This window comes from Rhinatrema bivittatum, chromosome 6 (assembly GCF_901001135.1).
Source record: "Rhinatrema bivittatum chromosome 6, aRhiBiv1.1, whole genome shotgun sequence".
NCBI classification, from domain to species: domain Eukaryota; kingdom Metazoa; phylum Chordata; class Amphibia; order Gymnophiona; family Rhinatrematidae; genus Rhinatrema; species Rhinatrema bivittatum.
In genome coordinates this window covers 248,811,654-248,838,808 of record NC_042620.1, presented here as the reverse complement: position 1 = coordinate 248,838,808, position 27,155 = coordinate 248,811,654, and the positions used below count along the sequence as shown (strand labels likewise).

The window sequence follows — 27,155 nt, the reverse complement described above, 5'->3', positions numbered from 1 at the left end:
GGGGGTGTAGACAGGGCCGGGCAGGTGGGTTAGGTAGAGGAAGGGAGGGGAAGGTGAGGGGAGGGCGTTAGAGGATTCCCTCCAAGGCCGCTCCGATTTCGGAGCGGCCTTGGAGGGAATGGGGGTAGGCTGCGCGGCTTGGCGCGCGCCGGCTATACAGAATTCATAGCCTTGCGCGCGCCGATCCAGGATTTTAGTGGATACGCGCGGCTCCGTGCGTATCTACTAAAATCCAGCGTACTTTTGCTTGCGCCTGATGCGTCAGCAAAAGTACGCCTATTCGCGTTTTTTGAAAATCTACCCCTTTGTGTATAGAGAGGATAGAGGGTATAGGGGATTTTCCAGTAGCCAGCATGGACATTGTATTTGTTTGTGTTAAACATCCATGTTACAACAGTGGCCAGGGTGCTCTTAGTGAAATTAATTGCATAGCACAATAAATCTCATTTTAACATGTACATTCAAATTTTACCAAGCTACACACTAAAACTTTTTCCGTGAGAGTTTTATTGCATAAACCCTTAGGTTTACACAGCTATATTTAGTTGCTTTTGCAAGAGGCAGTTCCAGGGCTATGTTTGGGTCAGGAATATACATGCATATTTTCTCCCTCATACCCTCAGCCACCGAAATAGAGTCATCTCTATTTGTATCTGAATATCATAAGTGAATTTTCAAACGTATCCCCAACTTGGACTCTAAGACAGAACTCATAGTAAGAAAGTATAACAGTTTTAACCAACAGAAAGAAGTAATACCACAAATAACTGTGGTTTGCTTCCTGCAATTTTTCTTGAATGCTGTGACTATGAGAATTATGGTTTGGAGAATGGTCAGTCCTCAAATTTGGTAAAAAAATTATGGCCTGCTACTCTCAGTCTTGGCAAAAACTTTTCAATCCCTCTAACACACTTCCTCTGGGCTTTATTCACGTCCCCTTGCTTCTCTCTACAAACACCCCTGCTACATTTCCTCAGGATAGCACTGGAAAGACAGCTCCTCTCCCGTAGATGTGTCTGCACAGTCGGCGGTGGTGTTGGAGGGTAAGAAAGCATTACAGGGACAGTGTGAACAGCAACTCTGCATGCTGTCTCAGTGCCGAGAGTGTCCCTGGCAGGGACGAGACTTGCATGATGCTCCATTCTTCATCCCTAGAAGAGGTAGTGTGATAGGACTCCAGCTGAACTCCCATCTCAGACAGCACCCCTGGAAAACAGAGAACAGATTCAGAACACACAATCCTATGATACTGCACCAGGCATGAAACTGAGAATCCTAGATGGGTCTGGTGGTGCTTATCTGCCATCACATTCTGTTGCTATATTTCAATAAGGTACCAGAGGCATTATTAACGTATACTGTCCTGGGATCATCAGATGACAATAGCTTATTAGAAATATATTGAGTCAGTCCTGGTTTTGCCCACATTGGGGCCGATGCAATACAATGCGCTCAGCCGAGCGCACTGTATAACCCACAGTCGGACGCTGGTTAAATAGGCGCTAATCCACCCCCCAAATGCAATAAGGGGATTAGCGCCTATTTAATGCGCGTCCAACACGGAGTGAATGGGATAGCGCTCATCACATGCAAATGCATGTGAATGAGGCTATTACTCATTCACTCCAAATGCAAAAAAATAAATGTGCGTCTCAGACGCACATTTATCGCTCAGCTATTAACGACTGCCTGGATCAGGCGTTAATAGCTGAGCGCATTGAAAAGAAGTACAGAAAAGCAGAAAAAACTGCGTTGGTGTTCATAACTGGCAGACCGCCGGTAACCGCGGGGTCGTGTTAGCGAGGTGCTAGGGTTGCGCCTCCTTCCTAATGCGACCCCCTAATTATAATATAGCACGGCGTCCCTCTCACGGGCGCCATGCGCACGTTAAGAATTACTTTTCAGCGCCCACTTTCTGCGCTTATTTTTGCATCGGCCCCATTGTGTCTATAATACTTGTAATTTCTACACCAACTAAATAAAAGTGAGAGAACCGGAGACAGCAAGAGAGAGGTAGACAAGGAAAGATATACACATACACAACACACAGAATCAGAGGCAGGCACAGACACAGAGCTCATGCATTTACTCCATCTATGAGACATCCTGCCTAGGTGAAGAGATGACACAGGATTTCACTATTTAGTAGGACTGGCACTTTCTATTTTGAGCAAACTTCTCTCTAGAAAACACCGTGCACTGATGAGATAGGTCTTTTATTTCTTATAGAAGACAAGCCGTAAAGCCCGTTAAAACGGGCTACATCCCTCTGTCTCTCACCTCCCCCTCATTCTCTCTCCCCTCACTCTTCACCACCCCCCTCCCCCACCCACTCCTCTCCACCCTCCCTCTCCTCTCACTCAGTCCCCCCCTCTCCCTCACTCCCTCCCACTCAGTCCCCCCTCTCCCTCCCTCCCACTCACTCAGTCCCCCTCTCCCTCCCTCCCTCCCACTCACTCAGTCCCCCTCTCCCTCCCTCCCTCCACCCACCTCCATTTCCTCCCGGCGCCGTAAGCGCGACTTCCCGCAACCCTCACCCGGCTCCATTAACTCCTCCCGCTCCTGCCGGCAGATCTCGGGGGGGGGGGGGGTCACTCCCGCGCGCGCGGCAGTGACCCCCCCGAGATCTGCCGGCAGATCTGGGGAGGAGAAGTAGCGGCACCGCGCGCGCGCGGTGCCGCTACTTCTCCTCCCGCTCCTGCCGGCAGATCTCGGTGGGGGGGGCGCGGGAGTGACACCCCCCCCCGAGATCTGCCGGCAGATCTCGGTGGGGGGGGCGCGGGAGTGACACCCCCCCCCCCGAGATCTGCCGGCAGATCTGGGGAGGAGAAGCAGCGGCGCCGCGCGCGCGCGCGGTGCCGCTGCTTCTCCTCCCGCTCCTGCGGCCCCACCGCCATTTTTTTTTCTGATCGACATCCTTGCCCGCACATGCGCAGTAGAGCTGCGCTCTACTGCGCATTTGCGGGCCGTCGGTCACAGGCCATTTATAAGGTAGATCTTTGTGATGGAATGCAGTAAATACGAGTAGCAGAATTCCGCTCTTACTAAGAATTGCAGGCAGGGTCTGAACATCACTGGCCTGAGGTTTATACAGCAGCAGGTCACCACGGAGAGGTATGGGCTGTCTGAAGGTTGCCCCATTCAGCTTCAAGAGGACGGGCATGTCGCCGCACACGGACCCCACAACATGGAACTGGGAGCCTGCAGTAGCCTCCAGGCGGCACTCTGATACAGCATCATTGTGCTGAGCTGAGACCTGCAAGAATAAAGGAGAGAACGAAGCGAGTGAAATGCCATGCTAGGAAAGACCAATGGTCCATTTCGTCCAGCAACCTGCTCTGAGAGTGGCCAATCCAGGTCAACTGGAAGTACCCAGCAGACTGTAATGAGGCAATCTATTCCCTGCTGCTAACTTCCAGAAGTAAGGAGTGGTGATCTCCAAGTCTACTTGGTTAAGAATTAAGGGACCTGTCTTCCAGAAACTAGCTCAAACCTTTTTAAACTCAACTATAATATTATTTGCCTTCCTCACATCCACCAGTAACAACTTACACAGTTTATCTGTGCATTGACTAAAAAAACACTCTCTCATGTAATCCTGCCTAGAGTTGTGACAAGGGTTTGGAGTTCTGGAGTGCTCGCTCACCCCCAGAGAGTTCAAAGAGCTGGTGTTATCTGTACTCTGCAAGATGCAAGGTGTGTTTTCCTTCCTTCCCTTTGAAGGATGGGTGATAGTGGGAGTATAAATAATAGTGCTTCCAGCATAAGCCACAAGCGAGAACGAAGCTGAGCTGGGTTGAGAGTGGAGTTTGAAGTCAATGGTAGAGAAAGGAGAGAGGATTCCTTACGAGGAGCCCGATGGCGACACTCCGGCTAAGCAGGCGTTCTGGCGGTGTCCTGATGCAGGAGGAAGGGCACGGCGGCTTCCAGGCCATGTCATGAGATGGGGTGGGGTGAAGTGATGCCGGTTGTGAACGTAACACAGAGACTAACAAACCCAAATAATGAACCAAACCAAAAATGTTTTTCATGCACATCCCTATTGCCAGAACAAGATACTGAGAAGAATTAAAAAGCAGAGTATTTGGGAGTATTTGGGGGCAGAGTATTTGGGAGCAGGGACAGAGAAAGGATTGTTTATTAAGAGCCAGGAGAACTTCTGTTAGAATGGTCACGTTCCACATCTGTAATCAAATTATTGCTACTGAACTGTATGTAACTCCCTATCCTGTCGGGAAGGGTAGGATGCAATATTAGTAACAGCATTTTTGCTCTCTGGCCCTGAATTACTTAGATTAGCTTCTTGTATATGCTCCTTGTTAGCTACTGTTGTTGCTGTTTACTGAGAATTCCTTTCCCTCTGCAAAATTGTAGAACAGTATTTTAAGAAGATAGTTATAAAATTGCCGTTGGCAAATTGTGCATTATTTTTTTTTTATAACATAGTGTACTATTCAGTCAGTTACAATTTAAAGTTCATGCTAAGGAGATAATTTCCAAAGGAGTTACGTGCATAAAAGTAGCATATATCGTAGCAATTTTCAAAAGTCCATTTACCTGCGTAAAGTGCTTTTATGCATGCAAAACCTTTTGACATTTTATATACTTATTTCCAAACATTTGATATTCTGCTTTGTCCAGACCAAACTCAAAAGCGGCTTACAATAAAGTCCAATAACTTAACAGGTCAGTATCGGAGCAAACACTCGAGCCTAACTCACAGTACAGAATAATTCATTTAACTCAGCACAAAGTACAAGTCGAGCTTTGACAGACAGAACCAGAACTAACATAACTTAACATACACTATAAGCCAAAAACAGACCAACTATAGCATTATTCACATCCAGCCATGTGATGGAGGGGGAGGGGAAGGGGGAGGGGGTGGGGGCGGCAGACTGACTGCAGTATCTATGAGTGGCCCAGAGCCCTCCATGGCAAGTTCATGGTGGCAGTTTATCAAGCAAACTGGGAGAAGGCCTGATCAAAACCAAAATGGCGCCGGCGCTACCTTTGCCCTGTCATATCAGGGCAAAGGTAGCGCCGGCGCCATTTCTATTAGCGCACCCGTGGCCCGAGAGTGGAAGATCACACCGGGACCCCGCCACTGGACCCCAGGTAATTTAAGACATTTTGGGGGGGTTCGGGAGGGTGGGGGATTTATTTTAAAGGGTCGGGGTGGGTTTTAGGGTTGTTTTAGTGTGCCGGTTTTCCCGCCCTCCCCCTTCCCCTCCCCCTTCCCCCGATTTACGATTTTTGACGATAAATCGGGGGAATTCCTATTGTATATCGCCTCTAATGATTTTTGACGATTTAAAATATATCGGACGATATTTTAAATCATCAAAAAACGATTCACATCCCTAGTAAATAACCATTTCACATTTATCCATTCAAGTCCTTTCATGATTTTGTAGACCTCTATCATATCCTGTTTCCAACATCCTGTTTCCAACAGTGGCCAATCCAGGCCATAAGAACCTAGCAAGTACCCAAAAACTAAGTATATTCCATGCTATTAGTGCTAGTAATAGCAGTGGCCATGCGGTCTCTAAGTTTCAGTGTGCACACCTAAGAAGAACCAGAAATTAACAATCATGACGGCGCCTCATCAGCAGCATCCTAGGAGTGCATGATGCCAACTATAGGGACATCCCACAGTTGGCCAAATGTGAAAGTACGCCCCTTCCAAGCCCCTCCTCAGGCCTCTGGGTTTAGGTTTATGGGGAAAGAGACAATGGAACTCTTGAGTGAAATGAGGTGTTTGAACGTTGGAAGCAGGCTCACAAGTGTTTTCTTCAGGACCATATCGCTTCCATGATGTGAAATAAATAACTTGCCTCTGATGCTCTTGGAGTTCAGGATGTCCTGTACCTCATTGTAGCTTCTTCAGCAGCCACTTTGATAGGCTTAGGGATGGATCATGATGACCATGACAGGGGCAAGGGCTTGAGCAGTGATACATGGAAAGTGTTGTGGACTTTGAGTGTTGGAGGTAGCTTATGTTGGTAACAAACTGATCCCACCTGGCGATAACTGGGAATGGAGCGATAAATAGAGGTGCAAACTTCATAGAGGGCATATTCAAACAAAGATTGTACGTGTATTATGTAGCTATAATTTGGGTTACTCTTCCCTAAGAGTAACCCACATTACATTTCATTTGCCATTTGCATGCCCACTGTCCCAGTTTTGTAATTTCTCACAATTTTCTTGCAATTTAACAACTTTGAATAATTTTGTGTCATCGGCAAATTTGATCACATCCCTTGTTGTTCCCATTTCCAGGTTGTTTATAAATATATTAAAAAGCAGTGGTCTCAGAACAGATCCCTGGGGCCTTCCACTATTCACCTTATTCCATTGGGAAAATTTACCATTTAGCCCTACTCTCTGTTTTCTATCTTTTAACCAGGTGACAATCCACAATAGGATACTGCCCCCATCACATGACTTTTTAATTTGCTAAGAAGTCTTTAGTGAGGGACTCTGTCAAATGCTTTCTGGAAATCCAGATACACTATATCAACTGGCTCACTTTTATTCACATGTTTATTTGTGCCCTCAAAAAAAAGTAACAAAGTTGTGAGGCAAAACTTCCCTTGGCTAAATCCATGTTGGCTTTATCCCATTAAACTATGCTTATCTATATATTCAGCAATTTTGTTCTTTATGATAGCTTCTACCATTTTGCCTGGCACAGACATTAGACTCACTGGTTTGTAGTTTCCTGGATCACCCGTTGATCCCTTTTTAAAAATTGGCATTACATTGGCAATCCTCCAGTCTTCAAGTACCATAGATGATGTTACTGATAGTTTACAAATTTCCAATAGCAGGTCCGCAATTTCATTTAACAGTTCTTTCAGCACTCTAGGATGTATACCATCTGGTCCAAGTGATTTGTTACTCTTTAGTTTGTAAATTTGCCCTAGTACATCTTCCAGGTTCACTGAGTTTTGTTTCAGTTCTTCTGAATCATCACCTTTGAATATCATTTCTAGCATGGGTATATCTCTTACATCTTCCTCAGTGAATACTGAAGCAAGGAATTCATTTAGTCTTTCTGCTATGGCTTTGTCATCCATCACTAACTCTTTTACACCTTGATCATCTAATGGTCCAACTTACTCCCTCACAGGCTTTTCACCTCGAATGTACCTGAACAAGTTTTTATTATGAGCTTTTGCTTCCACAACTTCTTTTCAAATTCTCTCTTTGTCTTTGTTATCAATGCTTTGCATCTGATTTGCCAGTACTTACGCTGTTTCCTGTTTTCTTCATTTGGATCACTTTTCCATTTCTTGAAAGATGTTATTTTAGTTATTATAGCCTCTCTCATCTCACCTTTTAACCATGCTGCTAGTTATTTAGCCTTTCTTCCATCTTTTCTAATGCATGGAATACATCTGTTCTTATATTTTTAAACAACATCCATGCCTGAGCTAAACTCTTAACCTTTGCAGTTGTTCCATTCTGTTTTTTAACTAACGTTTTACTCATGTTATCATAGTCACCTTTTTGAAAGTATGCTGTCACAGTAGATTTCTTTTTTGTGCTTCCTCTAGTTATTAAGTCAAATTTGATAATATTGTGATCACTATTGCCAAGTGCACTAAGGACTAAGTCTAAAATAGTTTCCTCTCTTGTTGGTTCTTGTACTAGATGCTCAATGAAGCAGTCATTTATATCATCTAGGAACTATACTTCTCTAGAATGTCCTGATGTAACATTCACCCAGTCAAAACTGGGGTAATTGAAATCACCCACTATTACTGTGCTGCTGATTTTGTTAGCTTCCCTAATTTCATTGTCTGCTAGTTCATTTCTGGCCAGATGAACCACTACTATTTTATTCCATTTTTCACCTGGAATTTCCAGTCATAAAGATTCAACATTGTATTTTGTTTCCTGCAGAACTTTTATCCTGTTTGACTCAATACTCTCTTTAACATGTAGTACCATCCCTCACCAATTTGATCCATCCTATTATTTTTATATAATTTGTACCTTGGTATCACATAGAGTCCCATTGGGTATCCTCCTTCCACCAGGTGTGAGATGCCAATTATATCTACTTCTTCATCCAATGCTATACACTTTAACTCTCCCATCTTAATTTTTAGACTTTTAGCATTTGTATACAGACATTCCAGAATTTAGCAGCAGACTAACTCCGTGATCAAAGAGTAACTGCTCAGGTAAATTGTGAAGTCAGAAGATGTATTGAAAGAAGATACGAGCCTGCTCTGGAGCAGAGGGAAGTCCAGAGAATGGGACAAAATGGGTCATTTTTGAGAACCAATCCTCTATGACCCAAATGACAGTACAACCGTTAGAGCACTGAAGATGTGTAATAAAAATCAATGGAAAGGTGAGACCATGGTTTCTTGGGGACTGGTAACAGTTGTAACAGTCCCCATGGATAGGCATGAGAGGGTTTATTGACAGCACAGTTAGGGCAGGATTCCACATAGCGGTGGTCATCCTGTTTTTACCTGGGGCCACCAGTAGTGATGAGAGAGTAATTTCAATGTTCTTCTGGTGCCTGGATGGCCTGCAAGTTGAGAGTCATATGCCCAGTGAAGAACTTTGTCTCAAAACACCTAGGAACAATGGTTTTCCCAGGAGGTACAGCTGCCAGGATTCTTGTAGGGTTAATGATGTGATGGGTTTGTTCCTGCATATCTCCTGTTTCAAAGGATCATGAAAGGGAATCCACACAATTCTTTTTCTGCTGGGCGATACTTGAGTTTGAAATCAAACTGGTTAAAAAACAAAAATCACCAGGCTTGGTGTGGATTCAATTGTTGTGCCTGCTGAAGATGCTGAAGTTTTTTGTGATTGGTGTATATAGTGACAGGTAAGCAGCTCCCTCTAATAAATGGCACCATTCCTCCAAGGCGAGTTTTCCAGCCACAAGTTCCCTGTCACCAATAGTGTAATTTCTTTCAGTGGGAGTAAAACTTCTTAGAATAGAAGATGCATGCTACGAGTGATTCTTTATTATTGTGCTGAGAAGATAGCCCCTACCCTAATAGCAGAGGCATCTACCTCTGCTTCAGAGGATCTAGGTACTGAAACCAGGAGGCATTGAGAAATGCTGCCTTAAGCTGAGAAAAGGCTTAGATAGCTTTTCTGGCCAGTTCTTGGTATCGGATGTGAGCAATAATTGTGTATGATGCCGTTAACAGTTCATACAGCCAAGAAACCTATGCAGGGCTTTGAGTCCTACAGTCTGGGGACATTCTTGAATAGCCTTCAGATTTTCTGGGTCCATCCGGAGACCATGGAGAGAGATAATGTAGACCACGAAAGGTAATTCCACCTGCTCAATTACATTTCTCAAGTTTGGCAGAGGCAATTCTCTTGAAGTCCCTAGAGTACCAATCTGACATATTCACTGTGCTGGGACAAAGAACAAGAGAAGATTAGAATATCATCTACATAGATGAATATGCAGGAGTGAAGGAGGTCTTGGAAAATTTCATTGACCATCTGTTGGAACATGACTGTTGCATTACAGAAGCCAAATGGTATTACTAAGTATTCATAATGCCCGTAAATGGGTATTGAATGCTGTCTTCCATTCATCTCCTTCATGTATACGGATCAGGTTATAAGCACATCTGAGGTTCAATTTGGTAAAGATATTTGTGGCTTGCAGACAGTCAAATAGCTCAGCTATTAAGAGTAACAGATATCTGTTCTTGCGGGTGACAGCATTAAGATCACTTTACTCAATATATGGCCTGAGTGATCGATCCTTCTTCCCCACAAAAAGAAGCCTATTCCCTCTAGAGATGATGCTTCTCAAATTTATTTATTTATGTTATTTATTTATTTAAAGCTTTTTTATACCGACGTTCGTTTGCACATCACATCGGTTTACATGGAACAGGTAGAGAAATAACGTTAAACAAAAACGTTATCATGGAACATTTAGTAAGATAACATTGAACAAGCATAGGATGAAGGAAAAAACATCATTTCCTGAGAGGGGTTTATAAAGTTCAACAAAGTTAAAAATTCAACAAAGATAATAAATTAAACAAGGTGTGTAAAAGTAAAAGGAGGGGAAAATCAAAAACAACCAACGAGAGGGAATGAGCAACGTAAGATATTTGAGCAATAGAATTGTAAAGGAATATAGGTAACGGACGATGGAGAGGGGGAAGGAGAGATAAGTAAATGCCTGTTTGAAGAACCAAGTTTTTAGTTTTTTTTTTTAATTTCTGGGAGCATGGTTCCAGACGGAGGTCAGGGGGCACTGAATTCCAGTTCGAGGGTCCTGCAATAGATAGTGCTCAATCTCTCGTGGAAGTGAGATGGGTAAGTTTAGGTGAGGGTATGTATAAGGTTCCATTGTAGGCAGATCTAGTGGGTCTGTTAGAGGAATGGAACTGTAGAGAGTCGTTTAGCCAGTGACGTTATGGCTGTATAGTGTCTTGTGAATGATTGTGAGACTCTTATAGATAATTCTGAAAGAGATTGGGAGCCAGTGAAGGTCTCTAAGGATAGGCATGATATGCTCCTTTCTGCAAGCGTTAGTGAGGACTCTAGCTGTGGTATTTTGTAGCAATTGGAGGGTGGTTGTGGGGAGGCTTAGAAGTAGCGAGTTACAGTAATCAATTTTGGAGAATATAATGGCCTGAAGGACAGTACGGAAATCATTAAAATGGAGTAGAGGTCTTAGCTTTTTTAGGACATGAAGTTTGTAGTAGTATTCTTTCATAGTAGAGTTTATGAATTTTTTTAGATTCAGTTCTATGATGCCTAGATCTCGTACATGTTGAGTGATAGGTATTGATTGGAGAATGAGGGTGGTGTCAGTGGGGGTATAGGTATTAATGTTTTGTGATATGATAAGGAGTTCAGTTTTGGAGGTATTAAGGGCGAGATTAAGACTTGTAAGGAGATGGTTAATCGATGTGAGACAATTATCCCAGGTCTTTAGGGATTTGGAAATGGATTCCGTGATGGGGATAAGAATTTGGACGTCATCCGCGTAGATGAAGTGAGTGAGACCTAGATCAGATAGGAGTTGGCAGAGGAGCAGCATGTAAATATTGACTAGAGTAGAAGATAGGGAGGAGCCTTGGGGTACGCCTCGAGGTAAGTTGATGGCATCAGATTCACTGTTACCTATTTTGACCTTGTAGTGTCTATTATCAAGGTAAGATTCAAACCAGCGATGTGCGGTTCCTGTTATGCCAATATCAGTAAGTTGGTTTAGCAGGATTTTGTGGCTGATGGTGTCAAAGGCGGATGAGATATCAAGCATTACTAGAATGTAAGAATGCCCATTATTTATACCTTTCAGGATAGTGTTAGTGAGGGAGATTAGCAGTGTTTCGGTGCTGAAGAATTTACGGAAGCCGTACTGAGAAGAGAATGGAATATTGTGTTTCTCTAAGTGTTCAGAGAGTCTGATGTTGACTAATTTTTCCATTAGTTTAGCTAGGAAGAGTAGGTTTGAGACTGGCCGAAAGTTGGCGGGTTCTGCAGGGTTGAGATTAGGTTTCTTTAGGATGGGTTTGACAATAGCTTGTTTTAATGTGGCAGGGACATTTCCAAGCGTGAGGGAACAGTTTATGATCTCAGCTAGGGGTTTGGCTATTATATTAGGGATAGTTAAAAGGGCTTTAGTGGGGATGGCATCTGCTGGGTATGATGCCGGTTTTATTTTCTTTAAGAGTGATTCTATTTACGAGGATGAGGTGGTCTCAAGGGAGTCCAGGCTGGCAATTAGGTTTTTTGGGAGGACGTTAGTGAAGGAGATGGAAGGGGGGAAATTTACCATAAGCTTAGAGATTTTGTCATTGAAAAAATAGGCAAGGTCATCGCATTTGATTTTGGAGTCCTTGTCAGATATGGGTGGAGGGGAGGTTTTAGTAAGGGTGGAAACATAAGAGAAAAGGGCTTTGGCATTGTATTGAAAGTCATGAATTTTAAGTGCGTAGAAGTCACGTTTGGTTTTAAGGATGGTGGTTCTATAGGTGAGCAGGGAGGATTTGTATGAGGCCAGCAGGATGGGAGAGGGATCTTTTCGCCATTTCTTTTCGTAGTTTCTTAGATCATGTTTAAGTTTTTTTAGTTCAGGTGTGTACCAAGTTTTTCTGCTATAGTGAGAAGGGTTTGGTACTTTGGTTGTTAGAGGGCAGATTTTGACGGCTATGTCTCTAGTAATATTATTCCAAGTGGAGAGCGCCGATTCCGTATTCGATAGGTCAAGTTTGTCAAGGGCGTCAGTAAGAGAAATAATTAAGTCGTCTTTGGTGCAGGGTTTTCTGAATTGGATAGTATTGTTTTGAGAGGGTGGGAAAATAGATGTTTTCATTATGGAGAGTGTGGTTTTTATAAGTGAGTGGTCAGACCAAGGGACAGCAGTGCAGGATGGTGTTTCAGCGGAGAGAATGCATGAGTTTGTAAAGATTAAATCTAGGGAGTGACCTGCTTTGTATGTGGGGCAGTTTATAATTTGTTGAAATCCCATAGGGTTAAGGGAGGACAGAAATGCTTCACAGGAGGGGGATAGAGGAACGGCATCTACATGGAGGTTGAAATCACCAAGTATAATGGCTGGGGTGTCAAGGTCTATATTGTCAGCAATAAATTCGGATGAGGGGGGAGGGTATGTACTAGGCACACTTGGAGTTGTGATGATTTCAAGAGATCAATTTTAAATCTAGCGGGCCGATTCCGTAAAGTCTGCGGAACAGCGGACGAACGCCCACTCACCTGTGCACGCGATTCTCTATTTAAATTAGGTGGTGCGGTAGAAACGGGCAAAAGGGAAGTGCTTCCCTCATGCTTCCTTTTGACCCGGAGTGGCGGCTGTCAGCGGGTTTGACAGTCGACGGTCAATTTTGCCGGTGTCGGTTCTCGAGCCCGCTGACAGCCACGGGCTCGGAAACCGGACACCGGCAAAACTGAGCGTCCGGTTTTCGGCCCGACAGCCGCCGGCCCATTTTAAATGTTTTTTCTTTTTTTCTTTTTTTACCCTTCGGGACCTACAACTTAATATCGCCATGATATTATGTCGGAGGGTGCACAGAAAAGCAGTTTTTACTGCTTTTCTGTGCACTTTCCCGGTGCCGGCAGAAACTAGGTAGTCGCTAATTTCTTAAAGTAAAATGTGCGGCTTGGCTGCACATTTTATTTTCTGTATCGCATGGGAATACCTAATAGGGCCATCAACATGCATTTGCATGTTGAGGGCGCTATTAGGTGCCGCGGGTTGGACACGCGTTTTCCGCCCCTTACTGAATAAGGGGTAAGGGAAAACGCGCATCCAAGGGCAGGTTAACAGTGCGCACCGGAGCGCACTGTACTGTATCGGCTTGTAGGTGAGGTATTGACAGTCTGTGATATTAGTCTGAGGTCTTTCTTGACTGCAAATAGTATACCTCCTCCTCTTTTTATGAGCCTAAGTATGGAGATGATGTTGTATAAGTGTGTAGATAGTTGGTTTAAGAGGACTACGTCTGTTTGTTTGAGCCAAGTTTCTGTTTTGGCACAGATGTCAGGTTTAAAGCCAAGCAGGATATCATTTAGGATGGGAGTCTTTTTAACAAGGGATTGGGCATTGAAGAGTATAAGAGAGAAGGCTGTGAGGCCGAGAAATTGTGTGAGGGGGGAAATCATGATTGGTATTAGGGATCTTGGGTGAGAGGGGTAAATGGTTATAGGGGGTTTTCTGTAATTGTGTGAGGGATTTTTAAGTTTAGGATAGGGAGCGCTAGCATGTTTGGATGCAAGGGGAGAAGTAAAGACTGAGGGGGTTGGAGATTGGAGTCTAATGAAGATGAGCGCGTATAGTTGAAGGTGGACAGAAATAAAAGTGAATGGGGTTTGAGGATAGGGGGAGAAAGATGATGCGGGCGAAGGGTGATAAGGAGGAGAGTGAGGGAGGGAGAGAAGGTTTGGAGGGGGAAAATTAGAGCAGTTACTAGCTGAGTGAGGAGGTATGCGAGGCTGTGGGACGGGAGGGAGAATGGGTAAAACAGAGGCTTGTAGTGGTTAGGGAAGGGAATTGTAGTGTGGAAAAGCTTCAGGGGCTGCGCAAGGGGTGCGACAAGGGGCTGGCTGAGGACATCGCCTTATTTTTAAAGGTATTCACGATCGCTGGTGGTGACGTCGGCGGGAGGGCGTGCCTCAGGTCCGGTCGGGACCCGACTCGGGGAGACTGTCCAGGGGTCGAGCGATGGGTCACGTGGGCTCCTGACCCCGATGGGTCTACGCCGATCACATGGAGCGGTCGGCTAGGGCCCGGACGGCAAGGCAGGACAATATGTTCCAGATTTTCATTAATGTAGCCCATTACAGCTTTAGTCTGTGGTGTGGACTGCAGGTAGACCCTGCCTTGGAGAGGAATCTTCTCAGGAAGCAGGTCGATAGGGCAGTCATAGATCCTGTGGGGTGGAAAGGTCTCAATGTGCTTCTTACTGAATACATCCCGAAAACTTTGAAGTCCAGGGTGAATAGAAACAGAAGTCTGAGCAGCAGATACTGGTGAAGAAATCTGAGGAAGGCACTGTTGCAGACAGAAGGGTCCCCAACAGGAAATTTAAATTTTCTGCCAGTCAAAGGTGGGGTTATGCTGAATTAGCCAGGGCAGACTGAGGATAATTGGGTTCATTGCCTTCAGGAGAACAAAGAAAGTGATCTGTCCTCTGTGCAAAGCAGGGATTTTGCAAGGTCAAGGGAGTAGTAGTCATGGTCAGATGGCCTGGGAAAGGCCAGAAAATGGCCATATGACTCTCCTCGTTCCATTGCAATTCAGAGGCAGGACGGTATCGGGGCCGGAAATTGAACCTGTATGGCTTCCATGTGGCCAGCCAGACCCTGAAAGAGGCCCACAATTTGGTTTAGCTGCTCCTACTGTTGTTGCACTGGAAGGGACAAACCCAGAGGACAAATCCACCAAGCTCATAGCCTCAGCAAACTATCATGGAGAGTAAGCTCTTCTGATTAGGGGACACTCCAAGAAACAAACTGGTAGCAGATTTAAAATAAATTGAAGAAAATATTTTTTCAGTCAACACACAATCAAGCTATGGAATTTGTTATTGGTGGATTTGATTAAGGCAAGCAATAGAGCTAGGTTTAAAAATGATTTGGGCAGGTTTCTGGAGGGCAGATTGCAACAGGGAATGGTTTTCCCTATTAGGTTCTGCCGGGTTTTTCAAAGTTACCTGGACTGGCCACTGTCTGAGACAGAATGCTGGGCTTGCTGGAGCATTAGTCTGACCAAACATGGCATGCCAGCTATTAAAAAATTATTATACATTAGTAAGGCATGAATTTCCTTTACTAAATCCATGCTGGCTCTTCCCAATTAAGAGCCATATTTATCCACCTGCGATGCAATTCTGTTCTTTTACCATTTTGCCTGGCATGGTCAGGCAAACATTGGCATTGCACTGGCTATCAATCAGTCCTGATGTACGGGGCAGATTTTAATGATTTATTCTGTATATTATCAGTAGTAGGTATGCAATTTCATATTTGAGTTCCTTCAAAACTCTGGAGTGACTACTAGAGATTAACAAAGAGAGGGTGAAAGAACAGAAGTGTGAAAATTGCAAATCCTGGTTTCTCACTGTGTAGCAGTGCATTGGTGAAAATACAAAACTGGAATACCTACGAACCAAACTTCTGAAATACCCACAGCAATTACATTATGTCTTTCCACAGGTCACAAAATCTGTCTGTGTTCAGACTGATTTTTAGAGCCAATGTATTTTGTACACTGTCAACAACATGCTAATAATCTTTTATAATTATTTATGCCAATAATGATAATAATTGCCGTTCCTACTTTAGACAAGAAGACAGAACATTTTTGGAGATATCCACAGCCTGAGCCTTTATACTTCTCTTTCAAGATCAAAATAAATTCTCTGAAAGATAAATGAATACTGATTGTGCCAAACGCCTACCTTCAGCCCTGCTTCTTCTGCATAGAGAGCCGCGTTGATAAGGTTCAGGTTAGCCTGCACAGCTCCTTTCAGAAGTCCGATGGCCACAGCAGGGATTAAATAACCTCCAGCATTCCTCAGGCTCTCTCCTGTGGTTTGCAGGGGAAAATTACTGACTTCTAACAGCAGAAATGGAATAATTCAAAGAAAGTGGACTGTAATAAAGTCAAATAAAACATCTTTACAGTTTTAGAAATGTCCATTCCTATAGAATTAATTTGTGTTATAAGAATATTCTTTATAAGAATATCTTTTCACGTTCCCAGCATGTTCATTCCTATGGAAGTAATTGCTGTTACAAGACCATTCCCTTTCTGTATTCTTTCCATCAATCTGTACGATATGTGGGAAATTTTCAAACTGTCTGCATTGTGACAAAGACTGCATGTACTCTTTATCTATGGACGTCGTATTAATTTTCAAAGCAAAAGTATGCATGTATTTTCACTTTGAAAACTGCCATGAGCATAAAGTATGTACAGTCACTTACTCCTGCTTTTTTGCAGGTAGAAATTTACTTGAAAAGTACACCTGAAGATTTGAAAATTCAATTTACATGTGTATTTTTCTTCCCTTGATCTGCCTCACCTTACCACAGAAAAGTCCATAAACCATTATTAAGATGGAGTTGCAGAAATCCACTTCTTACCCCTGGGTTAAGCAGCATGGTATCCATCTACCCCTTTGGATCCTGCCAGGCACTTATGACCTGGATGGGCCACTGGTCTGACTCAGTATGGCAAGTCTTATGTTCTTATGAGGTGCCTGCAGGATTCTGAACAGAGGTCTGTTGGTACCCCAACCTGCCATGGCCAAAGAAAGGCACGGCAGGGCCACTGTGGACTCCATCCTGCCATGGCCGAAGAAAATAGGGGAAGGCCCTGAGAGTTTGTGTGCATGTTCTTGAAAATAAATGGGAGGATTTGTGTGAGAGCCTGTGTGAATGTGTATGTGTATAAGAGCCTATATGCATGTGTGCATATGTATGCGTGTGTGAGAGAGAGGGTGTGTGAGTACCTGGGTGTGTATGTTTTTATGAGAAAGAGAGAGTGTAGCGAGATCCTATATGAATCTGTTGGAGGGTGGGTGAGTATATGGGAGCATGGGTGAATGTATGAGAGAGGGAGTGTGTAAGTGTGGTATTTGTGAGATAGAGGATAAAATGCATTCAGCTCCTTTCCCCAATCTACAGTAATCTCAGAGTGACTGGAAATAAAAAAATCCCAGATCTGGAGAATGGGGAATTTGTATTATTATTAGTAGTAGTAGTTTTAATTGTTGGGAGCTTTTTGATGTGTCTGTTTTGAAATATTTTATTGGCGTTTGAGAAATTTTAAACATTTTAGGAATTTAATTATTAAATAATAATCTGTTCATCAGCTGTTTTGAAATATTTATTCTAAAGTACAGTTTTACTCTTATGATTGATGTGTTATATTTCTTGATTTTGTTTTATGAGGAATGATGGTGTTTCTGTTTTTCCATTATTGCATTGCATAAATAATCTACCTTCTTGCGGCTTCCAGTTCAGTTTTTATTGTCAAGTTTCTATTTATACTTTATAGCTTCCTTGTTTTGTATTTGGTTAGAGTCTGACTATGTTCTGCATGTGTGACCGAGGTGAGGTAATATGCTTGTATGTAGTTTGTATGTAAGGATGTACAGCACCCTGGCTTGTTCTGATTTCCTAAAAGAAGGTTTATTGATGTTTTAAGGCCTGGTATAATATTTTCAGTGTTGCCTTTTCATAGGTAGGGTTGTTACAGTTTGAGTGCTGCCATTTAGTGCTGTTTTGGTATGAGAGGTTTACATATTGTAATTGTAATTCAGTGTACTCACGGCTTTCTGAGGGCGAAGCCCACATGAAATGCACTGTACAATAGGTTTAATAGCCTTTGGGTTTTATTGTCTTTTCTGCAGAGTTTTCTGGTTGGTATCAGAGCAGTTCATGTACAAACAATAAAAACAGTACATGTGGTGATATTTGTACCTCAGATTATGAATGTCCTTTTTCATGTAAAACAGAGTTGATTACCTCTAACAGGAGTTCTTCTAGGTCAGCAGGAGGTTAGTCCTCACACATGGGTGACATCATCGGATGGAGCCCGGCACAGAAAACTTATGTCAAAGTTTCTAGAAATAACACTGGTGCTGTTGGTAACAGAGGGAGATAGCCTAAACCCGAACCATGGGCCCTAGGCAGGAAGAGTTGGGTGCTACAGCTGAAAGAGATTCTGAAGGATGGACTGGCCGAAACTGCTATTGCGTTGGCCATCCCTGTCCAGATAGTAGTGAGAGGCAAAAGTGTAGAGAGAACTCCTCGTCACAGCCTTGCAGATCTCGTCCACAGGGACCACTTGCAAGTGGGCCACCGAAGTCACCATGGTTCTGACAGAATGAGCCTTGACATGGCCCCCAAGCTGCAGTCCTGCCTGAGTGTAGCAGAAGGAAATTCAATCCGCCAAACCAATTGGACAGAGTCTGCTTAGTAACAGCAACTCCCAATCTATTCCTATCAAAAGAGATGAAGAGTTGCTTGGACTGCTTATGGCCTGCTGTCCGCTGCAGGTAGAAGGCTAAGACTCTCTTGCAATCCAAATTGTGAGAGCTCACTCACCCTGGTGTGAATGAGACTTGGGAAAAAAGTCGGTGTTAATGTGAGCATTAGGTCGGCCCCTAAAGTGCATTTTGATAAATGTTGTAAGTGTTGTAAGTACTCGGATACAGGGATAGTGGCATCCACTGGCCAGACCCGATAGGGGTGCCACACTTATAAAAACATCTTTTTACATTTCTGGTGAGACCATATTGTAGGGAGTATTAACCCAGATTAAAAAAACAGGCTAACCTGGAATATGGTGTCAAGTAGATCATGGAGCAAATTCTCAAAGGGGTTTCATGCATAACAGCATGTCCTCATGCATATGCTATTTTATAAATGTTGAGAGTTTGCGCGTATTTTCCATTCTGTGTATATGTTTTACTGGTGGAGAAAAATGGGCGGGCTAGGGACATTCCAGAGCAGGGTTCAGAAGTACTCGCCGTAGTTATTTTGTAAGAGATATATACGTATACATTACCATACTTGTACATTTTTACACCTGCTAATTGACTCATACAAGTAAAATTGGACTTGTCTGTTAGTTGCAGTTTTTAGATTGGAGGTCTGGGTAAACTGGCAGAGGTTCAGGGTGAAGTGATAGAGGTCTAGGTGAACTGGAGACAAACTGGTTGAACTGGTGGAAGTATCAGTGAACTGGTGATTTCAAGTATGCATGCAAGTGAGTATTTTCAACATGATATATGTGCCTACTTTACAAAGTAAGAACATAAGAAATACCATGCTGGGTCAAACCAAGGTCCATTGAGTCCAGCATTTCGTCTCCAACAGTGGCCAGCCTGGTTCACATATAGCCATAAGATACCCAAGAGTTGATCTATTTCTTGTATTACACTCCCAGGGATAAGCACTGTCTTTCTCAAGTCTACATGTCTAATGGAAAAATTACTTACCTGATAATTTCATTTTCCTTAGTGTAAACAGATTGACTGAGGACCAATGGGTATAGTGTGCTCCTGATAGCAGTTGGAGACGGAGTCAGATTTCAATCTGACGACAGCTCTGCTCTTCAGTATTCTCCTTGAAAAGCAAGAGTGGATATATGTGTGTTTGGATAACTTGATTAACTTGAACTAGTTGATGTGAATTGTAGCTGGAGACCGCCAGTGTTGTCAACCGAGAAACACCGACACCTGGTAGCTATGGGTGTCTTAACTAGGGGTAGGTCTGGCTTATCCATGTTTGTCTTGCTCTCAGGGATTGTTACCCGAGGTTTCCGTATTTTGAGGCAGCCGTGGGCGGGTTACTGAGTCCGTCTGTCTACACTAAGGAAAATGAAATTATCAGGTAAGTAATTTCTCCATTTCCTAGAATATAGCAGATGGACTCAGGACCAATGGGATGCACAAAAGCTACTTCCGAACTGGGTGGGACACTGCCTGTGGCCCACTTAGTACTGCCCTTGCAATTGCTATGTCCTCCCTGGCCTGAACATCCAGGCGGTAGAACCTTGAGAAGGTGTGAATGGAGGACCACGTTGCCGCCCGACAGATCTCAGCGGGTGACAGCATCTTGGTTTCTGCACAGGACACTGCCTGGGCCCTTGTGGATTGGGCCTTGACTTGTAGAGGTGGAGGCTTACCTGCCTCTACGTAGGCCACCTTGATTACTTCTTTGATCCAGCGGGCTATGGTTGCCCGCGAGGCTGCTTCCCCTTGTTTCTTCCCACTGTGAAGGACGAATAGGTGGTCCGTCTTTCATACAGATTCCGATCTTTCCAGGTAGCGAACTAGGAGTCTGCCGACGTTAAGATGATGTAGGTGGCGTGAGTCTTCCAAGTCCTTATGCTCATCTGGAGATGGCAGTGAGATGGTTTGGTTTAGATGGAAGTGAGGAGGGGACAGTGCATAGCTGTATGGATCCCGGTGTGAATCTGAGGAACGGTTCCCGACAGGAAGATGCGATGGACTGAGCATATTGCCACTAGGAATGCAGTCTTCAAGGTCAGGAGCCATAGGGACAGACCACGTGTAGGCGTGAAGGAAGCTTCCGCTAAGAAGTCGAGTACTAGATTGAGATTCCATAGGGGTACCGGCCACTTTAGTGGTGGTCGGATTTGCTTGACCCCTCTCAGGAAGCGGAAGATGTCTGGATAGGAAGATAGACTGATACCGTCCACTTTGGTTTTGAAGCAGGCCAACGCAGCCAGTTGAACCTTGATGGAGTTGAGAAACAACCCCTTCTTCAGGCCGTCCTGCAGGAATTCAAGTATCATGGGAATTTTGACTGTCCGCGACAGGATGTCACGGTCTTGACACCAGACTTCGAATATTCCCCATATTCCTATATAAGTTAAAGACAGCTCTTGGTTGTGTTGACGACCCACCCAGGGTTTTGCAGTAGGTTCTTGACTCTGGAGGTCGCCTGATGACTTTCTTCTGGAGATTTTGCTCTGATCAGCCAATCATCCAGATATGGGTGTACGAGGATTCCTTCTTTCCTCCGAGGGGCAGTGGCTAGTCCGAAGGCTAGCACTCAGAACTGATAGCATTGGTCCATGATCACGAAGCGTAGAAAGCGCTGGAGGTCGTAATGAACTGGGATGTGCAGATAGGCTTCTGACAGATCCAGGGAGGTCAGAAATTCTCCCTGCTGTACCGCCCTTATGACCAAGCATAGGGTTTCCATGCGGAAGTGTGGTACCCTCAGGTAGCGGTTGACAGACTTGAGGTCCAGGATGGGCAGATATGTTCCCTCTTTCTTGGGGACGATAAAATAGATGGAATAGTGCCCAGTATTTTGTTGGTGCGTGGGCACCGGTGTTATAGCCTTTAGGGGGAGCAATTTGGTCAGTGTGGTTTCTCCTGCTGTCCTCTTGGAGGAGGAGTGGCAAGGAGATTTCACAAATTTGTCTGGGGGAATGCTGTGGAAGTCCAGATAGTATCCCTCCCGAATGATGGTTAGGACCCACTTGTCCAACGTTACCTTGACCCATCTTTGGTAGAATAGGGCAAGCCTGCCCCCTATGGCTTCTTCCTGTGGATGGGTCTGTTGATTCACATTGTGGGGTGCGGCTGGGGCCTGGGCCTGCGCCGGCTCCCCTCTTGTTGTGTTTGTTCCGAAAGGACTGGCCCCTGCCTGCGGGGCGAGGTGCTTGGTATGTATTCTTGTACGGTCTAAAACGTTGTGATCCTCTGCCCCTGGATGTTCGGGGAGAGGGGCGTTCGCTTCTCTTGTTCTTATCCTCCGGTAGCCGAGGTGCTGGGGATTCACCCTATTTGTCGGCTAACTTCTCCAGTTCGCTTCCGAACAGGCGGGCTCATTTAAAGGGCATTCTCGTGAGCTTCGTCTTATAAGTCGTGTCGGCTGACCAGCTTCGGAGCCAGAGTTGCCTTCTGGCTGCCACAATGGATGAGACGCCCCTGGCTGAGGTGCACACCAGGTCGGAGGTCGCATCCGTGAGGAAGGATATTGCTGGTTCTAATGTTTCGATGGGCGTCGTGGTGTTCCTGGCCAGTGACAAGCATGCACGTGTCACCACGGCACAGCAGGCAGCAATCTGCAATGACATAGCTGCTGCATCAAATGATTGTTTAAGGATGGATTCCTGATGTCTGTCCTGGGCATCCTTGAGTGCCACTCCTCCTTTGACTGGAATGGTGGTGCGCTTTGTGACAGCACAGACCAGGGCGTCCACTTTGGGAAACACCAGGAGTTCTTTGGCTGAGGGATTCAGTGGATATAGGGCTTCTAGGGCCCGTCCTCCTTTGAAACTGGCCTCCAGAGCATTCCATTCCAGGTCGATCAGTTGTTGTACGGTTTGTAGCAATGGGAAATGGCGTGAAGCCTGACGGAGCCCGACCAGAAGAGGGTTCATCTTTGGTTCTGCTGTGGCGCTTGTGCCTGGGATGGCCAGCTCCTTCAGGCTCAGAGACACGAGGTCTGGTAGCTCTTTGGAGAAGAAAAGCATCATGGTTCGGCATGGTTCTGTTCCTGGAGGGATTTCCCCCTCCTCCAGGGACTCTTGATCTTCCTCTGAGGTGTCCGTGTCACCTAAGGTTAGGCTTTTGTCTGGGGGGAGGGGCACATCTCTGGGAAGCCAAGAGGGGCCTGGTAGGTTTCGGTCCTCTGGTGGAGGCTGTGGCTGGACGAAGGTTTGCAGATCTTTAAAGAATTCCACCCAGGAAAAGGTTCCTGGGTCCATATTGAACCCAGCGGAGTTCCCCGAGGGCCCCATCTGAGGGAGGGCCAAACTGGAGATAGAGAGGTCTGGGGTACTATCAGTGGAGCCAGATTCCTGTAGTGGCTGGGGAGGACCTTGCCCTGGTTCTCCCAGAGCCGTCTTGCACTGTAGGCACAGGACAGTAGCCTCTTTATGCTGCGCCGCTCTTATGTGGCAGACTGGGCAGATGGCTTGTGCTTTGGCTTTCTTGGCTAGTGGTGCCATGGTTTGTGCGCGTAGGGGCATTCAAACCCAGGAGGCTTAGATATGCGCTCTGGGTGCACCGAGGGTGTGCGTGCAAGCTGCGAAGATATGAGTGCAGGCCGGTATGTGCACTTACGGAGATGCGCGCACTGCTGTGTGTGCAGCTGAACTTGTGCACCCGGCGCTTTGAGCGTGTCACTATGCACCCGGCACCCTCGTGCACCTCGCTGTGTGACAGCACCTATGCGCGCGCCGCTGTGCGCACGGCACCTATGTGTGCACCGCTGTGCGCACAAGTATGTTTCGCACCCAGTTCGCCGCTGTGCGCATGGCTCAGTTAGGCAGACAGCACGGTGATCAAGGGGGGGAAATGGCGCCGGTGACCCCCCCAAGAGGGTCTCCATGTGGGAGGACCCTCGAGCCAGATCGGGGGTCTAGCCTGGACTGGGCTGATCAACCCGATGGGACAGACGCCAGCTGGCGATTGTACAGTTATCTGAGCCTCGGAGACCAGAGACTTAAGAAAGTTTTCTACCTTATCTTGTCTCGGTGTTTCCTGGTCTGGTGCCGGGCAGTCTCCGGCTGCGGGGGGAGAGGGAAATTACCTTCACCGCCGCACTCGGTCTTGCTCCCGCTGCCTCTCAACCACTCCCGTTCCTGAGGGCTAAGTCCATGCTGGGAACTGGCTACCGGACCGAGGCTTACCTCTGAGGGATCTCGGAAATCACCTCAGGAATTCTCGACTGGGGGAGGGACCCTTAGATTTCACCGCAGGAAAGCGTGGCTCGTCTCTAGAGGTAAGATTATTTCTTCTTCGTTTTTGGAATTTTGGTTTGGATTTTCTGTGCAAGCGTGTGTATAGTCCCAAACTGCTAAGGAGACGGAGAAATGCAGAAGAGCAGAGCTTCCTGCACGGGTATATGTAATGCTGATGTCAGACTGAACTCTGACTGTCTTCAACTGCTATCAGGAGCACACTATACCCATTGGTCCTGAGTCCATCTGCTACACGCTAGGAAATAACTGTTTATAGACTTTTCCTTCAGGGACTTGTGCAATCCTGTTTTGAACCCCACTATTTTAGCTGCCTTGATCATGTCCTTTGGCAACAGATTCCATAGCTTGATTTTGTGCTGAGTGAAAATATACTTCCTATGATTTGTTTTAAATCTGCCAGTTGCTAGTTTCATGGAGTGCCCCATCCGTTTGAAAAGGTAAAAAAAATTCCCTATTTATCCGTTCCACCTCACTCATGATTATATAAATTTCAATCATATCCTCTATCAGTTGTCTCTTTTCCAAGCTAAAGAACCCTAATCTGTTTATCCTTTCTCCACAAGGGAGCTTTTCCATCCCGTTTATCATTTTTGTTGCCTTTCTTTGTACCTTTCATATGTCTTCTATGCCTTTTGAAATGGGGCAACCAGAAATTCACAAACACAGTGGATCTATACAAAGGCATTATGATATTCTCAGTTTTGTTCTCTATTGCATTTCAAATAATTTCTAACCTTCTATTTGCCTTTTTGACTGCCGCCACACACTGAGCAGAAGATTTCAAGATATTGTCCACAAGGACGCAGAGTTCCTTTTCCTGGGTGGTGTCTCCTCATACGGAACCCAGCACTGTGTACTTGTATTTAGGATTATTTTTCCCTGCTTGCATTACTTTGCACTTGTCTACATTACATTGCATCTGCCATTTAGAAACCCAATCTCCTAGTCTCACAAGGCCCTGCTGCAGTTTTTCAAAATCCACTGCTGTTTTAATGACACAAAACAATTTTGTGTCATCTGCAAATTTAGTCACTCATTCATCGTTCTTTTCTCCAGATCATTTATGAATATGCTAAATAGCACAGGTCCCAGTTCAGACCTCTGCGGGACTTCACTGGTGACCTTTCTTCATTTGGAAAGCTTTCATTTAGTCTTACCCTCTGTTTCCTGTCTTTCATCCACTTTCCAAGCCACAATAGGACACTGCCCCCAATCCCATGACCTCCCAATTTCCTGAGTGACTGTCATATGCCTTCTGAAAATCCAAATATACTATACCAATTAGCTCACCCTTATCCACATTTATTTACGTACACAAAAAAATCTAGAAAATTGGTAAGGCAAGAGTTCCCTTTGCAAAAACCATGTTGACTTTTCCTCATTAAACCATGCTATTTATGTGGTCAGTAATTTTGTTTTTCAGAATAGCATCAATCATTTTGCCTGACATCAGACTCATCGGTCTATGGTTTCCCAATTGCCTCTGAAGTCCTTTATAAAAACTGGTGTCACAGTGGCCACCCTCCAGTCTTCTGGTACCATGGCTGTTTTAAATGCTAGGTTGCAAATCACCAGAAACAAGTCTTCAATTTCATTTTTTTTAGTTCCTTCAGAGCTCGGGGTGAATACCATCCCGCCCTGTGACTTGTTTTCTTTAGTCTGTCAACCTGAGTTGTTACATCCTCCAGTTTCACAGTGATTCCATCTAACGACTCAGAGTCATCGCCTTCAAAAAGGTTTCTGGTGTGGGCGAGATTCCAACATCCTCTTTAATAAAGACAGAGGCAAAGAATTAATTTAATTTTTCTGCTATCTCTTTGTCTTCACTCCTTTTACCTCTTTGGTCATCTAGCAGACCAACTGACTCCCTCAATCTTTTTGCTTCAGATGGTCTTGAAAAAACCTCTTACTTGTTTTTACCTCTATGGCAAGCGTCTTTTCAAATTCTCTCTTAGCCTGCTTAATTACTTTTTTGCATCTAACTTACCAGTGCTTACGCTTGTCTCCGTTTTTCTCATTTGGGTTCACTTTCCATTTTTTGGATGACACCCTTTTGGCTTTTATTGCCTTTTTCACCTCACTATTAAACCATGCCAGTCAGGTTTTCCTTCTACTTTTTTAAATGCATGGAATATATTTTGTCTGGGCCTCAAGGATGGTAATTTTAAATCAAGTTCATGCCTCCTGCCTGTTTTTAATCTTGTGGATATATCTTTTTTTTTTTCTAACAAATTTCCTCAAAGTCTTGTTTTTTATAGTTAAATGCTACTGCAGTAGTTTTCGTTGCCTTCCAGTGATTATGTCAAATTTTATTACATTATGATCGCTGTTGCCAAATACCTGCCTCTGTGTATAAATTGGGGTTTTACACGTACATGTTATATTTTTTTTATTCACCTAAAATATCCAGATGCATGTTTATCAAATAAAAGTATACATTTTCTTGCATTGGAAATATTTGTGCATACTTTTGTAGAAGAACTACATGGTATTTTAGAAATTTGCAGCTCTGGTCACACAGTTTCTAAAATACTAGCATTAATCTTCGCACATATAAGTCTGAAAGTTAGGATCTATGAAAGATTCTTCCATATTACAGCTGCAAAAGAATGCTGAATGATATTTATCTTTTGTACCAAGCACCCTAAGGGGATCATTTTCTATCCCTATCGCACGCGAAAAGGGACTTTTCGCGTGCGATAGCTAGATAGGGGCGGAGTCGGGGCGGCATCGGCACTGGAAGAGGAGGAGTTGGGGCAGACGCCGCGGAAACTTCGCTGGCAGCGAAAAGGTACGACCACTTATCGCCGCCAGCAGCACACCCAATAGCACCACCTTTCACGGTGGCACTATTGGGTACGAAAGCTGGCAGCGATAACACCGCGGTGGTGCAATCTCTGTCGGCTTTCGCAGGCCCGCCCCCCGCTTCGCCCCCCGTTACTGCACGATTCAGGAAGGCGTGCAATTTTAGAAAATCTAGGCCTAAGTGAGAACTACAAGCAATCTTATTATTTTGAAATTCATATCAAATGAAAGCTTAAGTTTCATTGATACGCACTGCTTCATAAGAACATTTAATTGAAAAACAAAGCCATAAACTGGTTCTGGATGAGCAATTTGGGGACCACCTTTAATGGCTGTGATACCTGTATTCTCAGTATTCTGCATGATGAACAGCACTACATTTGGACTGTATCCTGCGCAACCTATTTTCCTGACAGTGGACTATCAGATATTGGTGTGTAAAGTTCAGCGGAAAGGGATATTACCAGCTGCAAGGGGCCTTCACCTGCTTGCATTAAAATGGCAATTATGAAAGGCATTTCTACCATTAAAACAGTATTTTAACCACAGAAATGGCCTTTCACAAATGTGTCTGCCCAATATGTGAGTAAACATACATTTTCAA

The 27,155-nt window shown here is 44.6% G+C and overlaps 1 protein-coding gene across 2 annotated transcripts in view; it reads right to left on the bottom strand.

Moving 5' to 3' along the window:
• Positions 1 to 244: 244 nt before the first annotated feature.
• The window catches only part of PHGDH (phosphoglycerate dehydrogenase), a 97,630-nt gene continuing 70,719 nt past the window's right edge, over positions 245 to 27,155 (bottom strand). The window contains exons 10-12 of one of the 2 annotated variants that reach the window (XM_029606746.1): positions 15,945 to 16,102; positions 3,046 to 3,256; positions 245 to 1,206 (exon numbers count right to left, since the gene is read on the bottom strand). In XM_029606746.1, coding sequence (XP_029462606.1) covers positions 1,055 to 1,206; positions 3,046 to 3,256; positions 15,945 to 16,102 — 521 coding nt within the window. In that variant the 3' untranslated portion in view covers positions 245 to 1,054. The remainder of the gene's footprint in view (positions 1,207 to 3,045; positions 3,257 to 15,944; positions 16,103 to 27,155) is intronic. The other variant, XM_029606747.1, reaches the window with a different exon arrangement.